The sequence below is a fragment of the Tenrec ecaudatus genome, chromosome 2, assembly GCF_050624435.1.
Source record: "Tenrec ecaudatus isolate mTenEca1 chromosome 2, mTenEca1.hap1, whole genome shotgun sequence".
Classification (NCBI taxonomy): domain Eukaryota; kingdom Metazoa; phylum Chordata; class Mammalia; order Afrosoricida; family Tenrecidae; genus Tenrec; species Tenrec ecaudatus.
This window is the reverse complement of record NC_134531.1, coordinates 136,606,785-136,624,474: the sequence shown is the minus strand read 5'-3', so window position 1 is coordinate 136,624,474 and position 17,690 is coordinate 136,606,785. Positions and strand designations below refer to the sequence as shown.

General features: G+C 38.5%; 1 protein-coding gene across 1 annotated transcript in view; it reads left to right on the top strand.

Moving 5' to 3' along the window:
* Nucleotides 1-17,690, top strand: part of MEIKIN (meiotic kinetochore factor) — an 89,502-nt gene that overhangs the window by 55,492 nt on the left and 16,320 nt on the right. The window contains exon 11 of the mRNA XM_075542681.1: nucleotides 7,486-7,606. Within this exon, the coding sequence (XP_075398796.1) occupies nucleotides 7,486-7,606 (121 nt within the window). The remainder of the gene's footprint in view (nucleotides 1-7,485; nucleotides 7,607-17,690) is intronic.

The window sequence follows — 17,690 nt, the reverse complement described above, 5'->3', positions numbered from 1 at the left end:
TATCTATATGTGCTGAGCAAATAATCTGAGAAACTGGACTATAGAAAGAACCTGCTGAATGAAAGCAAAGAGCACTTGAAGCACTTATTTGTAAAGATTTTTAAAAGGCTGGTCTCCACCAACGCCTCCTTTGGGAAAATTCCCTTTTCCCTAACTGCAACATGGATTAGGTAACAATCATTGTCGCTCTAATAAAAGTCTGCACCTAGTAGGGCAGGAGGAAAGTCGAGGGAGATGGAAGAAAGAGCTAGGAGTCAAAGGGCATTTATGGAGGTCTAGACAAAGACATGCAAATATATATAGGAGGATGGGAAAATAGATCTATGTGTCTATATTTATAGATTAAGTATTAAGGTGGCAGAAGGACCTTGGGCATCTACTCAAACACTCCCTCAATGCATGAATACTTTCTTTTATTAAATTGGAACTCTATGATGCTCACTCTCCCGACACAACTGCTGAAGCCAAAGTGGGTGAACAAGTAAATGTGGTGAAGAAAGCTGATGGTGCCCGGCTATCAAAAGAGATAGTGACTGGGGTCTTAAAGGCTTGAAGATAAACAAGCGGCCATCTAGCTCAGAAGCAACAAAGTCCACATGGAAGAACACACCAGCCTGTGTGATCAAGTGGTCCCGAAGGGATCAGTTATCAGGCATCAAAGAACAAAAAATCATACCATTGGCTGCACACCTCCATGATAGGATTGCTGAAGACAAATGGGTGCATAAGCAAATGTGGTGAAGAAAGCTGATGGTGCCAGGCTATCAAAAGAGATAAGTGTCTGGGGTCTTAAAGGCTTGAAGGTGAACAAGCGGCCATTTAGCTCAGAAGCAAAAAAGCCCACATGGAAGAAGCACACCAGCCAGTGCAATCACGAGGTGCCAAAGGGACCAGGTATAAGGCATCATGCAAAAAAAAAAAAAGATGTGTGTATATATATATATATATATATATATATATATATGTATATATATACCATATTGAATGAAGGGGGAAGTGCAGAGTGGAGACCCAAGGCCCAAGTGTCGGCCAATGGAGATCCCCTCACAGAGAGGTTTAGGAGAGGAGATGGATCAGTCAAGGTGCGAGCTAGTACCAATGAAGAACACAGCTTTCCCCCAGATCCTGGATGCTTCCTCCCCGCAACTACCATGATCCGAATTCTACCTTGCAGGGCTGGATAGGGCAGAGGCTGTACACTGGTACATATGAGGGCTGGAGGCACAGGGAATCCAGGGTGGATGATACCTCCAGGACCAAGGGTGTGAGGGGCGATGCTGGGAGAGTGGAGGGTGAGTGGGTTGGAAAGGGGGAACTGATTACAAGGATCCACATGTGACCTCTTCCCTGGGAGAGGGACGGCAGAGAAGGGGGGAAGGGAGACTCCGGATAGGGCAATATATGACAAAATAACGATGTATAAATTACCATCGGCACATGAGGGAGGGGGTAATGGGGAGGGAGAGGAAAAAAAAAAAGAGGACCTGATGCAAAGGGCTTAAGTGGAGAGCAAATGCTTTGAGAATGATTGGGGCAGGGAATGTATGGATGTACTTTATACAATTGATGTATGTATATGTATGGATTGTGATAAAAGTTGTATAAGTCGCTAATAAAATGTAAAAAAAGAAAAAAAAAGTCTGCACCTCTGTTATAGGACTTAGCGATCATGCATAGGCTGTCTGCTCTTCTGCTCCTATACAGTTGAATATAGCCTTACTCAATGACAGTGGGTTTGTTGTTGTCATTTGGTTTAGTTTATCGTACAATCATTTGTTTAATTTCCTATTTATCATACTGGTGGATTGTGGACTTTTTAAGGCTGATATTATGCTTTATTCATTTATTCAAGATAGAGTCCATGTCAATGTTTGGCAATGTCGCCATTGTTAGTTGAGATCAAGTTGGTACTGAGAGTCTTTTTCTTCTTCAGTAACTGTCTACTTACTTTCCCAAGCATGATCTCTTTCAATGACAGGTCCCTCCTGATAGCATATTCAAATATTTGTGAGATTAAGTTACATCATCTTCACTTTTAAGGAGAATTCTGGCTCTACTTTTGCCCAAAAAGTCATTCATTCTACTAGTAGTTCATGGCAAAAACAATATTCTTCCCCAACACTGTGGTTAAAAGTCATCAGTACTCTTTTCTTCCTTACTCACTGTCTGCCTTTTCCATACGTAACAGGCAAATGAAATCATATCTTGGCTCAGGTACACCTTGGCCTTCAAAGGTTTGTTTGTTTAACACTGTAAAATGGTTTTGGGCAGCAGAATTGCTCAATGAAATGTGCCATTTGATATCTTGACTACTGATAATCATGAGCATTGATTGTGTATCCAAGCAAAATAAAATCCTTGACAATTTCTTTTTCTTCATTTATCATGATAATGTTATTGATCCAGTGTGAGGGTTTTGTTTTCTTTACACTGAGTTGTGGTGATTGCAATGAATTCTCAAACTCAGCAGAGTAGTAGAGAGTGCCATGGGAGAGATAGTTGGTGTTAGAATTGGTTAAAAGGTTGGAAGATAGAGGTGTGTCAGAACTGTGTGTCTGTCTCATGGGAATCTGCCTGGGGCTGACGCTGATTCCTCTCTTCCCTCCTTAGGAAGGTAGAGGAAGTCAGATGCTGCCTCACACCATTTTTTTTTAAACAAACTTATTTCTACCATCCTATTTTCATTTCATTTTCTTTATGCTTCCATTTTATTTTTTATTTTTTCTTATTAACAGAAAATATGTTTTACTTTTTAATTTCACTATTTTTCTCTTTGCAATTGTACTTTCTAGTTCTATTTATTTTTTAAAACTTTTTGTGCTGTGAATTGGGTGAAGGTTTACAAAATAGATCAACAGTTTTAAAAACATTTAAAACTTACACCCATTTTGTTTCATCTAATTCATGGCGATCCCTACAATGTACCATCACGTAATCCACTTCTTCCCTGTGTTTTCTGCTCCATCTCTCATAACATTCTGGAGTTTACCTTTGTGTAAATGCTGCCCTTTTGATCTTAAAGGGTTCATTATTCTAAAGTGTGCATACCCCACTAGTATTGTTGTTCTCCTATAGATTTGTCTACTGTTTGGCTAAAAAATTGAGCCATGATGGTGAGTTCAGTTTCAGACCTGAAGGGTGACAAGCGGCATGGTCATAGAGGTCCCACCAATTTTTATCTGACCAGTAAGTCTGGTCTCTAGTGATTTGTACTTTTGATGCACGCTTTTCTCCCACTATATCCAGGACCATTTAATATGATCCTTTTCGTAGTAGTTGGTATTAGTAACCAGTTATCATCTAGTTCTGGTCAGGATTATGGAGACCTATATTCATGATCCATTAGTCCCTTTCACCAATTGTTTCCATGTGTCTTTTGATTTTCATCTCTCTCCTTTTTTTCTGGATTAGAGACAAGACAGTTGCACCTTACAAGTCCCCTCAGGAGCTTTTAAAACCCCAGTTGCTAAAAGCCAAATGACAGTTGAACATAATAATGGGACAAGAGGAAAGTAAAAGGAAATAGAGGAAATAATTAGAAGACAAAGGACATTTATAGAGGTATAAATACAGGCACGTACATATGTAAATATATATGATAGGGAAATGGATCTATGTACATATATTTATATGTTAAATTTTAAGGTAGCAGATGCACCTTGGGCCTCTACTCAAATACTCCCTAAGTGTAAAAATACTTTGTTCTAATAACCCAGAATTCTGTGATGCTCACCTTACCGACAAGATCACTGAAGACAAAATGGGTGCATAAACAAATGTGAAGGAAGCTGATGGTGCCTGACTGTCAAAAGATAAAGAATCTGGGGTCTTAAAGGCTTGAAGATAAAACAAGCGGCCATCTAGCTGAGAAGCAACCAAACGCACATGTAAGAAGCACGCCAGCCTGTGTGATCATGAGGTGCTGATGGGATAGGTATCAGGCATCAACGACCCAAAACAAAAAATTATATCAATGTGAATGAGGAGGAGGATGGAGTGGAGACCCACAGCCTATTTATAGACAACTGGACATCCCTTCACAGAAGGGTTACAAGGAAGAGATAAGCCACTCAGGGTACAGTATAGTTCCCATGAAAAATACAACTTTCCTCAAGTTCTTTACTGCTTCCTTCCCCAAACTATCACAACCCCAATTCTACCTTACAAATCCGGCTAGACCAGAGAATAACACTGGTACAGGTAAGAGCTGGAAACACAGGGAATCTAGGACAGATAAAACCCTCAGGACCAATAATGAGAGTAGCAATTCCAAGAGGGTAAGGAGAAGGTGGGGGGTGGGGAGATAGGGGGAACTGATCACACTGATCGACATATAACCCCCTCCCAGGGGGACAGATAACAGAAAAGTGGGTGAAGGGAGATATCGGTCAGTTTAAGACATGAAAATTTTTTTATAAATTACCAAGGGTTCATGAGGGAGGGAGGAAATGAGCTGATACCAAGGGCTCAAGTAGAAAATGTTTAGAGAATGATGATGGCAACAAATGTGCTTGATACAATGGATGGATGTATGGATTGTGATAAAAGTTTAACAAGGTCCCAATAAAATATTTTTTAATGATGACAACATATGTACAAATGTGCTTGACACAATGGTAGAATGAATGGATTGTGATAAGAGCTGTAAGAGCCTCCAATAAAATGATTTAAAAGAAAAAGACCCTAATTTCTACTTAGTAAAGTAGAATGTAGAGCAGTGTCTTTGTGAATTATGTTATGTCATTTGTCCTTGTTTCCCCCAAGACCGTGGTTCTGCCCCCTCTCCCCCCCCGGCACAGTGTCTCATTCCCTCAAAGGGTTTGGTTATGTCTAGGAAGTTTTCAATACTTTGTCCCCTACATGCTCCACAAAATTTATGGATATTTGTGCAGCAAAGGTAAACACACACATAATTTCTTCTGTTAAATATATATATTTGTGAGTATATGCCCGCTCATCCTTCTATACCTGGTCAACTTGCATTTCTAGACATACATCGACTTGTAGATCACAGTTATTGCAGGAGTATGCATATAACATTGCTCACTTCTATTGCTTTAACGCTTGCAAACCTCCCAACTTCTTTCCCTAATTCTATCATTTGTTTACCAGCCGTTCTCATACTGTATATTGCCCAAGTTAACACTTGTCCTTTCTCTAGCCAGTTACTTCTTTCTGTCAGCTCATCTGTGTTGTCTCATGGCTGAACCAGTCACTATAACTAGTGGTATAGAATATGTTGATTGCTTAAGCTGGCTGGATCTAATGGTCTATCCTGGTATGCATAAGTACAAGGGATATTCAAAAAATTCATGAAAATTGAATTAAAAGATAATGGAATTCTTCCACAAACTTTATATATATATATATAAATCAGCCCTACCTGAGAACAGGGAGAGAGTGGGGTAGAGTCTCCCAAAAAAACTCAGGATACTAGCACCAGAAAATTAGAAACTGAATGCTGGGTAGGAAAATAGCAAATGTACACCACAGAGGTAATGTGAATTTTATAGCAAGAGTTTTTTAATATAAGCTTCATTTAAAAATGGAAGGAGTCTTTGATAAGCATGCACGATTTCTTTTTTTTAACATTTTATTAGGGGCTCATACAACTCTTATCACAATCCATACATATACATACATCAATTGTTTTTTTAATAAATCATTTTATTAGGGGCTCTTACCGCTCTTATAACAATCCTTATTTGTACATACATCAATTGTATAAAGCACATCAGTACATTCTTTGCCCTAATCATTTTCAAAGCATTTGCTCTCCACTTAAGCCCTTTGCATCAGGTCCTCTTTTTCCCACCCTCCCTTCCCGCTCCCCACTCCCTCGTGAGCCCTTGACAATTTATAGATTGTTATTTTGTCATATCTTGCCCTATCCGGCGTCTCCCTTCACCTGCTTCTCTGTTATCCGTCCCCCAGGGAGGAGGTCACATGTATATCCTTGTAATTAGTTCCCCCTTTCCAAACCACTCACCCTCTACTCTCCCAGTATCACCCCTCACCCCCTGGTTCTGAAGGTATCATCCACCCTGGATTCCCTGTGCCTCCAGCTCCTATCTGCACCAGTGTACAACCTCTGCTCTATCCAGACTAGCATGTACTATTTCTAAGCACTTTTATGCACTGGAAGACCTGGATTTTATTTATTTGGGGGAAGGTCTACTTGATGGTTAATTGTCAAAATTAATAGGATTGGGAAATTAAGGAACTGCAATGTTTGGCCCAAAATTAAATTTACATTTGTGTTTTTATTCTGAAGGTCATACAAATTTTCTTTCCTGCTTTGGAATGCCTGTATTTCAGCTCTACTTTTGCTTGATTTCTGACCATAAGTCAGTTGTTAACCACTCTGAACCTACATTTTCTCATTCATAAAATGGAAGTAATATAATATGCCTTGCCTGTTCCTTGTGAGTATTAAATTAAGAAATAGTTTTAAGGAAATTGGTGTTTGTAATAAGCATTTAACAAATGCTTGACCTTCCCTACATGATCACTGAAGACAAATGTGTGCATAAGCAAATGTGGTGAAGAAAGCTGATGGTGCCCAGCTATCAAAAGATATAGTGTCTGGGTCTTGAAGACTTGAAGAGAAACAAGCAGCCATCGTAGCTCAGAAGCAACAAAGCCCACATGGACGAAGCACACCAGCCTGTGTGAACACGAGGTGTTTAAGGGATCGGATATCAGGCATCAAGGAACAATTTACATATCATTGTAAATGAGTGTGAGTGCAGAGTGGAGACCCTAAGCCCATCTGTAGGCAACTGGAACACCCCCTTACTGAAGGGTTACGGGGAGGAGATGAGCCAGTCAGGGTGCAGTGTAGCAATGGTGAAACATATAACTTTCCTCTAGTTCTTAAATGCTTCCTCCCAACCCACTATCATGATCCCAATTCTACCTTACAAATCTGGCTAGACCAGAGGATGTACATTGGTATAGATAGGAACTGGAAACAAGAAATTCAGGACAGATGACTCCTTCAGGACCAGTGGTGAGAGTGGGGATACCTGGAGGGTGGAGGGAAGGTGGGATAGAAAGGGAACAGATTACAAGGATCTACATATAACCTCCTCCCTGGAGGATGGTCAACAGGAAATTGGGTGAAGGGAGACGTCGGACAGTGTAAGATCTGACAAAATAATAATTTATGAATTATGAAGGATTCATGAGGGAGAGAGGACTAGGGAGGGAGGGGGGAAATGAGCTGATATTAAGGGCTCAAGTAGAAAGCAAATGTTTTGAGAATGATGATGGCAACAAATGTACAAATGTGCTTGACACAATGGATGGATGGATGGATGATCTTAAGAATTGTACGAGCCCCCAATAATATGATTTTTTAAATGCTTGCTATTAAGATGTACAAAATGTGCAAATTAGATGATTTGCTTTCCAAATAAAACAGCATACAAATACAACATCTATGGAAACAATGCTCTCTCTGCTTTTCTTTTGGTTTTTCAGATTCCTTCAAAGACAACAGACCTGTGTTATATTATTAGAGCATCGCCAGGAACTAGACATGCGAAAATTAAAGGTGTTACTGTAAAGAAGAAATATTCTCCTTGTAAAGATATCCCTCAAGGTAATTTCTTATTATTATTATGTAATGATTTTATTGGGGGCTCTTATAGCTCTTATAACAATCCATGCATCCATTGTATCAAGCACATTTGTACATGTACTGCCCTCATTATTTTCTAGATATTTACTTTCTGTTGAGTCCTTGGTATCAACTCCTCTTTTTTCCCTACCTCCCTTCCCCCTTGTGACTCCTTGATAAATTATAAATTATTACTATTTTCATATCTTACACTGACTGATGTCTTCCTTCCCCCACATTGTCTGTTGTCCATCCCCCTGAAGGGGATGTGTGTGTGATTATGTGTCGATCATTGCCATCGGTTCCTCTACTGATTTTACATGGGTAGTCTTGAAAATATCCTAACAAAAAAGGATCTAGCTATATATTCATATACACATTTATCTAGTCAATACATATATAAAATGTTTTCTATTAACCCTGGTAAAACTACAAATTAAACTCTTATACAATATCACGATGCATATACTAGAATAGCTCCAAAGAAAAGGTGGAAAATATCATGTGTTTGGGAGAATGTGGAGCAATTAGAACTCACGTACTTTGCTAATGGGAGCATAAATTGGAGCAACCACATTGAAAAGCTGTTTGGCATTATGATTTAAAATTGAGCCTGTGCATACCTGAAGACCCAGATGTTCCACCTCCTAACTGAAAGGTGTACATATGTACATAGCACCACTGATTCTATTAGACCCAAACAGAAACTATCCAAATGTTATCAGTTGTAAAATGAATAATGAAGTTGTGGCATATGTGTACATTGGAATACTAGATACCAATAAGAATAGCAATATACAGTTACATATAACAATATTGATGAATCTTCTAAATCTAAGAAGTCAGACATAATAATATACATTTAGTACATATATCTTATACTCAGACAACTATATATCACTGGTATGCATAGTATAAAACTATGATGTACAAATATGGGAATATTAGAAAATTGATTGGGAGGGGTTATGAGAGGGACTTCCAGGGTGGTGATAATATTGTTTCATTGTATAGGTGTTAATTAGGTGGGAGTGTTAAGTTTGTAAAAACCCCTCAAGCTATAAAGATATTTTCATTTGTTTCAACTTCATTGGAAAGTTTAAGAATAAAAATAAATCGACAAGTTTCTCTTAATTTGATCTTTTTAACCTGACATATTGAAATCAGTTATTGTAAAAAGTCTAAGCTTAAGTATACAACAAATTGAAACCAAAATGTGTCTTGGAGGTTTTTAGAGCACTACAATTAAGACAAAACTTTTACTTTAATTCAAAGAAAGAACTCCTTGACTCATCATGAACTTACTGTGCTATCCCTTTGCTTTTTCTAGGTTTTTATCATAACAGCAGTCTCTGCGTTTGTCATTCCCTGTCAACCTCTGGTCACTTGTCTTTTCCTTTCCTTTAATCAAGACAGCAAAGCCCCACGCTAACTAGTGAGCATGTTTAATTTTAAACATGCAATAACCTATTTTTAGTTCTGGCATTTACAGTTTTAACTAGTACATACTCGTGTATAAGCCGAGTTTTTTTCAGCACATTTTTAATGCAGTTTTTTTGTGGCAAAATTAGGTGCCTCGGCTGATATTCAGGTTGGCTTATACTTGAGCATATACGGTAGTTTGTCAGTAATCTAATTGGGACTACAGGGTACTTACTTTTGATAGTCTAGCACCCTGATTAATATGCATCTTGTCATAAGCAGTTGGCATATGCTAATTAAAGAAAAGAAATGGTGAAAATGTACCACTGTAGGAGCATAAAAGAGATGACAGCGGAAGGACAGTGGGTAAGGAGGGATCTAAGAATGGTGACGGTGACAGCCCAAAGATGCCTAAAGGAATGTTGTCTAGTCTAAGGTTTTTTCAATGCACAGATGCTCCTTTGACCCCTGATGCAAGTGGTCATTTCAGACCTAGTCACTGTTAGTCTCTAGAGAATCTGTAATTTGATAAGCTCTCAAAATCATTGCAGTGAACCCTAAAATTGAGAACCATGTAATGATCTCTATTCTCATATTACAGATGACAAAGATGACCAGGTTAGATTGATAAGGGTCTTACCTGAGGTCACACACTTAGTTACTAGAAGTTAATTACTGACAGTTAATTATTGGCAGAATCACAACTAGAGCCCAGACTTCCCAACTAATGGTTTGACTGAGAGGCTGTCAAATAGGGAATAGGTTGCAAAGTAGACTTGGCTCTCAGTCCATGCTCATTCAGGCAAAGCAGTTTGGCTTCTCTTGGCTCACATTGCGTATCTACATTCTATGTTATCTAAACAGGTATTGCCCAAAGGGTATGGAGAGCAATCATTACTCTGTACTTTCTTACAATTGTAGCAATAGATGGGTACATCAATTTAATCAAATATGCATTAGGCACAACAACATGAGCTAGAGATATGATTACAGCTTAGCCCTTGAGGGCTTTACGGTCTCCTGATGAGACAGAAATCACAATCTTCTCTATGAGGAGATAAACGAGGTGCATAGGCACTTCTGTAGGAAGCCAGGGGAGGACACTTTTCAATTTGGCTAGATGTGTCAGGAAATAATTCTAGGATAATATACCTTTTGAAAACAGTAAAAAACTGCAATATTGTTAAGCATATTTTAAGGATTCTGTTTTAAGTTCCAGAATAGATGAAAAATCGTGTGTTAAAAATTCATTTCTCAGTTGCTTATCAAAGAAGTGGGCTTTGTTTTAAAATTTCATTTCTCAAGCATATAATAGAACAATAGCTTTTAGTAAACACATATATATCTTCAGTGATAACTTTGAGTTTTTAGATAATAATAGTCAAAAGTATCACATAGAAATATAACAATTGATGTGGATACTTGATTCGTTCAAGTATTTGAGAGATGATAATAGAAAGCACTTACGAGAAGGATCATTCAAATTCTAGTTCTGTCACATAGGTAAATTACTGAGATACTTTCAGTTTTGTTCCCTTTATTTGTAAAATTGGCATTGTAGTAGCTCTTACCCCAAAGACTGGTTGCAAGGTTTATAAATTATCTATGTAAAATGACTAATAATAATCACTTATTATGCAATAGTTATAATGTGCTTCTATGTTTGGGTTGAATAAATTGCAAAAAGCCTAAAAATATCAAATTTTGATGTTAAATCTGGTTTGCCGTCCCATATAATTCTAAATAAAGAATTAAAATGTGCCTACTCTTTAACACAGACCTATTTACCTAGTACAAATACAGAGATAGAATATACCAGTCAGTTTCTTCAGCGAGGTGGAATCTTCAGGGAGGGGCTATAAAAATAATTTGGCATAATGAAACCCTTTCTACTTTTCATCTGTTGATTTGGTCAATCCAACTGTAATATGAAAAAAAATGTTCTGTGTAGGTTGGTTCATTCATTTAACAAATTCTTCTTGAATCTGGTTCTTCTTTGCTGCATGTGCTTTCTGATGACATTGAATATAGCTGCTACCCTCATGAAGTGTATCATTTCATTGAGAAAGATATGTATGTTAACAACTCCAATGTAGGTATATGAGTATGTGTTTCAATAGCGCTGTCTATGTATTGACAGAGCCCTGGTGGGTTATGCTTTGTGTTGCTAAAAACAAAGTCAGCAGATCAAAGTCACCACTTGTTCAGAGGGAAAAAGTCCAAGGCTCTCTCTCTACTCCCATAAAGAATTACAGTGTCAGAAACTCACAGGGGGCAGATCTACTCTGTCCTATAGGATCACTGTGAGTCAGAATCATCACCATGGCAGTGAGTTGGGCTTTGGGTGTTTTATCTATAACTTACTTGTAAAGGACCATGGGAAAGGTGGGAAATCCTTTGGAGGGTGAGCTGAGGCTGTTTGGGGCATCCTGAGCACAGGCTTTATAGGTAGATGAGACAACATAATAGCGCAATCTTAAAGCATCCTCAGGTAGTTAAGTAACTGAAGCTTATTTTCAACTGAAGTAGAGATTGAATTCTCCGAAAACTGAGGCTTAAGTAATAATCATTGGCAGGGAGAGTTTCATATGACATGTGGAATTTTTATTTTATCTTGGTTATATTTACTTTTTAATTAGTTCATTTTGGCAAGACATGTGGAGGTGGCTTAGAAAGAAGTGAGACTAGAAACTGACTAGGTGAAAGTTGTTGTTTTCTTTAATCCTGAGAACAATGCTGGGAAAATAAGGATCTGAGCCTGTGTATCTCAAATGTGGTGCTCAGGAAGTTCTTAAAAGTGGAAACTCCTAGATCACAGCCTCATTCACTAATCTGATACATGAATGCTGGGGTTTGAGAGCCAGTTGAAAACTAGTCTAAATTCTGACTTTTAAAATTAGTATAATTGACTAAATTGAGTACTGATACAAGGTAGTGATGAAGAAGGAGGTTTGGAAGTTGATTTCTAAGTCTGTTATGCCTCAAAGGACGAGCCCTGGTGGTGCGATGGCTATATGTTGGACTGCTAACTGCAAAGTCAGCAGTTTGAAACCCCCAGTTGCTCCAGTGGAGAAAGATGAGGCTTTCTTCTCCTGTAAAGAGTTACAGACTCAGAAACCCATAGGAGCAGTTCTATCCTGCCCTGTAGGGTCAAAATGAATGAGAATTGACTCAGTAGTGGTGAGTTTTATAGGGTTTTTTGCTTTATCTGTGTTTTTTAATTTGTTTGGTATTGTGCATCAAAATGGACTCAACCACAGTGAGCTCTGAGTTTATTATTACAGTGTTTCAAAAATAATGTGTTCAAGATGATTTCAGGGAAATATATAGAGCATGGCCTTGGAAATGTCTGGGAAGGTTGTGGAAGTGAAGGGTGAGCATTTAGGTAGTTGGGTGGGTCCCTTAATTAAAACACTTGACACAGTACTCCCTCAACGCAAGAACACTCTGTTCTAATAACTTGGCATTCCGCGATGCTCACCTTCCCGACACTATCGCTGAAGACAAAATGGGTGCATAAGCAAATGTGGTGAAGAAAGCTAATGGTGCCTAGCTATCAAAAGATAGAGCATCTGGGGTCTTAAAGGCTTGAAGATAAACAAGCGGCCATGTAGCTGAGAAGCAACAAAGCCCACATGGAAGAAGTACACTAGCCTGTGTGACCATGAAGTGTCAATGGGATCAGGTATTAGGCATCAAAGACCCAAAACAAAAAATCATACCAATATGAATTAGGGGTAGTGAGGAGTGGAGATCCAAAGCCCATCTATAGACAATTGGACATCCCTTAAAGAAGGGTCACAAGGAAGAGATAACCAAATCAGGGTGCAGTATAGCACTGACGAAACATGCAACTTTCCTCTAGTTCTTTAATGCTTCCTCCCCACCACTATCATGACCCCAAATCTACCTTATAAATCTGGCTAGACCAGAGAATATACTCTGCTCTAGATAAGAGCTGGAAACACAGGGAATCCAGGACAGATGAACCCCTCAGGACCAATAATGGGAGTAGCAATACCAGGAGGGTAAGGAGAAGTCTGGAGGGAGAAAGGGGGAACTGATCACAATGATCGACATATAACTACCTCCCAGTGGGACAGACAACAGAAAAGTGGGTGAGGGAGACATTGGTCAGTGTAAGACATGAAAAAAATAATAATTTATAAATTATTAAGGGTTCATAAAGGAGAGAGAGTAGGGGGGAGGGGGAAAATAGAGGAGGTGATACCAAAGGCTCAAGTAAAAAGAAAATGTTTTGAAAATGATGGCAACAAATGTACAAATGTGCTTGACACAATGGGTGGATATATGGATTGTGATAAGAGTTGTATGATCCTCCAATAAAATGATAAAAAAACAGGTTTTAATTTAGGATGTCTGGCATGGACCCCTAGATTCTATATTTTTAACAAGTTCTAGGTGATATTGAAGGTACTGGTGCATGAACCATACTTTGAATAGCAAAGATTTCTATTGCATCTCTTACCCAGAGATTCTTACCTAATTGGTATGGAGGGTGAACTGGGTATTGGGGTTTTTGAAAGTTCCCCAGGTGAACTTTCTAAGGTGCACAAAGTGTGAGGACCATTGCTATAGGGTGATTAGACTAGGGGGTGAGGTGTGTCACAGTATGAAAGCAACATTGTAAAGGTAACTCCACTCAGTATCTCCTCTTATAAGATGTGAGGATAGGGCTTGAGAATCCTGCATGTGGGAAGAGCCAAGGCTCACTGCAACAAAGGGAGGAAAATGCAAAGTAAGGGTGGAGGATATGAAGGACTTACAGGAGTGGACAGGAATTAGAAAGGCATGGATGAGAAGCACAACTGGTGGGCTGATTCCTTCAGGTTATAAGGATGAGATTAGAAGTCCTATGATGGTCATTGACAGCATTCTTTACTTGGCTTCTCAATGGAATGTTATGAATAGATTTCCTTGTGTTCACAGAACTATCCTCACTACATTCCTTTTTCTATGTGCTCTGTGTTTGTTTCTAAAGTTTTATGGGGTAAAACTTGAGGGCCCTGGCATCAAAAGCTTTTTAAGAACTGGTTATTAATTGTTATTGAACTTGTCTTAAGAAGGGTTCAAAGTAATACATTATAATTTTTTCTCTCCAGATATTATAATAGGTACAAATGGCAGGACATAACAGGTGTGGCTGAATTTTCACTACTGTGAAGATATGAACTTGAATTAGAAGTCCGTGAAGCTGTATGTCTGTCTGAAATTGTATGAAATTAAAAAATTAATTTACTTATGATATACCATTGTGTTAAAATTCTATTAAGGTTCTTGTTATTTACTTTTAATTAAATTTAATTACTTATTCTTTTTCAGAAAAGAATATTCTTCTCTATGCTTTTCATATACCCTCACACATGTACACACAAATTTGTTGTTGTTAGGTGCTGTCGAGTCAGTTCCAACTCATATGATCCTGTGTGCAACAGAATGAACCATTGCCAGATCCGGCATCCTCCTCCTAAGTTATCTTTGAGCTTGTTGTTGCAGCCACTGTGTCAATCCATCTCGTTTTGCATCTTCCTCTATTTTGCTGATCCTGTGCTTTATTAAGCATGATATCATGTCCTTTTCCAAGAACTATTCTCCCCTCCTGATAACATGTCCAAAGAATGTGAGACAAAGTCTCATCATCTTCACTTCTAAGGAACATTCTGGCTGTCATTCATCCAAGACAGATTTGTTCTTACTTCCAGATATTCTTTGCCAGCACCATAATTCACTGCATATGAGGGGGTACAAAAAAATTGTTTCCCCAAAGTGATGTATTTAAATTAAAAAAAAAACCTTATCACCTTCAAAGTACTCTCCATTACACTTAATACATTTGTCACTTCTTGGAAACATTTTTTAAACTCGTCTGTTTGGATGGTTGACAGCATCTCCTTTTTTTCTTCACCTCTTCTATATCTTCAAATCATTGTCACATCACTGCCCTTTCATGTCCCTCTTCATTTGCAGAAACAAAAAGTCACACGGAGAGTCAGGTGAGTAAGGTGCATGGGGCCAGAAAGGCATGTTGTTTGTTAATTTTTGCCCAAAACTGGAGCACTGAGATGGCCGCATAAACAGGTGCATTATTGTGGTGGAAAAACCAGCCCCCCCATCTGCCACAAATAAAGCCATTTTTTTTGTAGCACAATGTTATGCAATCTTTTCAGGACCTCTAAATAGAAAGCTTGATTAACAGTCTGACCTGGTGGAATGAACTCCAAATGCACTATTCCCCCTCACATCACATCCGGTTTTGGGGGGTACCCCTCATATATACACACACATACATATGCATATCTATGATATACATACATATACATCTGTACAAATATGTATATATATGAGATGTAGATATTTGTATTACAAAGTAAGAACCAAATAACTGGTATTAGAAAGTTTTATAAAAAGCCAACACCAGAGTACCCTAACATCCTTGTATCTTTTACCAAAAATGTTATTCTTGGTATGGATTAAGAGTAAAAACTGCTGCCTTTTCATGAAGATGGCGCCGAAGGCGAAGAAGGACGCTCCTGCCCCTCCCAAAACGGAAGCCAAAGCAAAGGCTTTAAAAGCCAAGAAGGCCGTGCTGAAAGGTGTCCATGGCCACACATAAAAAGATCCACATGTCACCTACCTTCTGGCGGCCCAAGACCCTAAGACTAAGAAGGCAGCCCAAATATCCTTGGAAGAGCGCCCCCAGGAGAAATAAGCTGGACAATTATCCCATCATCAAGTTCCCCTTGACCACAGAGTCTGCCATGAAGAAGATCGAAGATAACAACACACTTGTGTTCATTGTGGATGTCAAAGCCAACAAACACCAGATCAAACGGGCGCTGAAGAAGCTCTATGACATTGACATAGCCAAGGTCAGCACCTTGATCAGGCCTGATGGGGAGAAGAAGGCATAGTCAGGACTGGCTCCTGAGGATGACGCTTTGTTGCCAACAAAATTGGAATCATCGACACTGAGTCCAGCTGGCTAATGCTAAATAGAAACTTTTTCAATGAAAAAAAGTGATAAGTGTTGTGATAACAATGAAAATGCTTACAAGATATTAAAAAAATTTTTCAACAGTTTTATTGATAAGTAATTTACATATCATAATTCAATAGTTCAGTCATTCAAACATATCACAGAGATTGTACAATAACCCCCACATCAATTTTAGAATACCCTACCCATAGTTAATCACCTTTAAGATGATTTATGCAATCACAATCCATTCTGGTATTCCCTCCCATCTTAATTAGTTCTTCCTGAAATTCCCTTGTCCTCCCTATCTTCCCTCCTGACCCCTGTATTCCCTATATGCTTTGTATCTTTTATCATTATGCATCCACTCCTGTGCTTTACAGCTGGGAGACTCAACAGAAAACAATACAAAAGCAAAATCACACTAAGGTGTAATCGTATACAGACAAAAATACTAATAATGTGTAAGAAGGAAAAGACCCTCAGCAAAAACCAAAATGCCCAAAAAGAAATTTCTGTCATGGAGCCAGTAAGAGATCCTTGCACTCAAAACAAATTCAGGTCGCATCTATACAGTGGTCAACTGGCTAAGTGTTGAGTTCTCTCCAGCATAATCAAAACTACAATGGTCACTGCCTGATAGTAAGGCTGACTGCGATTCTTGCCTGTAACTAGAGCAGATTTGCCAGTGGCTCAGTCTGACCAGATATTCTGCAGATGGGTTTTGGGCTCCCACTGTCCCCTACAGCCCTCCACAAATTGGTGTTTATAATTTTTGCTCTGATACTTTTTCTCCTCAACATATTTGAATTTTTAATTGTTATCGTTGGATCACACAGGTTGGTATGCTTCTTCTGTGTGGAATTAGTTGACTCATCACTTAGATGGCTGCTTGTTTGAATACTGGCTTTTAAGATCTCAGACATCATTCCAATTGATAGCTGGGTACCATCTGCTTTCTTCACCACACTTTGCGGTAGCACCCTTATCTTCAGTGATTATTTCATGAAAGTGAATATCAAGCAGGGTCATGTACAAGCTATTCCTAATAACTAATTGAAATCATGAGTAAGAGACTTACAGGTCTGCCTGAGAGAAACTCTATACTAAACATTTGCTGAAGCTGAGAATGTTTAATATATACAACCAATCCTGTACCAAATATTTCATCCCAAATAATGTTCTTTTGACAAAATTATCAGTCAAGGTTTTGTTTATATGTAATATAACATTGTGACATCCTATCCAGACAACACCCTTCCTAAAAACCAGCAATCATATTAGCAGGGAACTTCTCACAGTTGTATAGCTCTTGGTGAGATTTTACTCTGATAATTCACTAATACAGAAAAGTAAGCATGAGTCAAATTTTCAGAGCTGATTCAACATGAAAAGAAATTATAAAATGTGTGCATTTGTGTCACAGTAATTTACATAATATTCATTTTTAAAATAAAAGTGCTGTGACGCAGCAGTATGTTAAAAGGGAACTGCCAGAGAATCAAGTCAGATTCCTAAAAGTACATGGAAGGAAGAGTATCATTGATGATGTCAGATGACTCTTAGCTCAAAGCAAAAAATAGCAGAGAGAGATATACTTGTGTTTTATTGACTCTGTAAAGGCCAGTTCAACTGTGTAGATCTTGA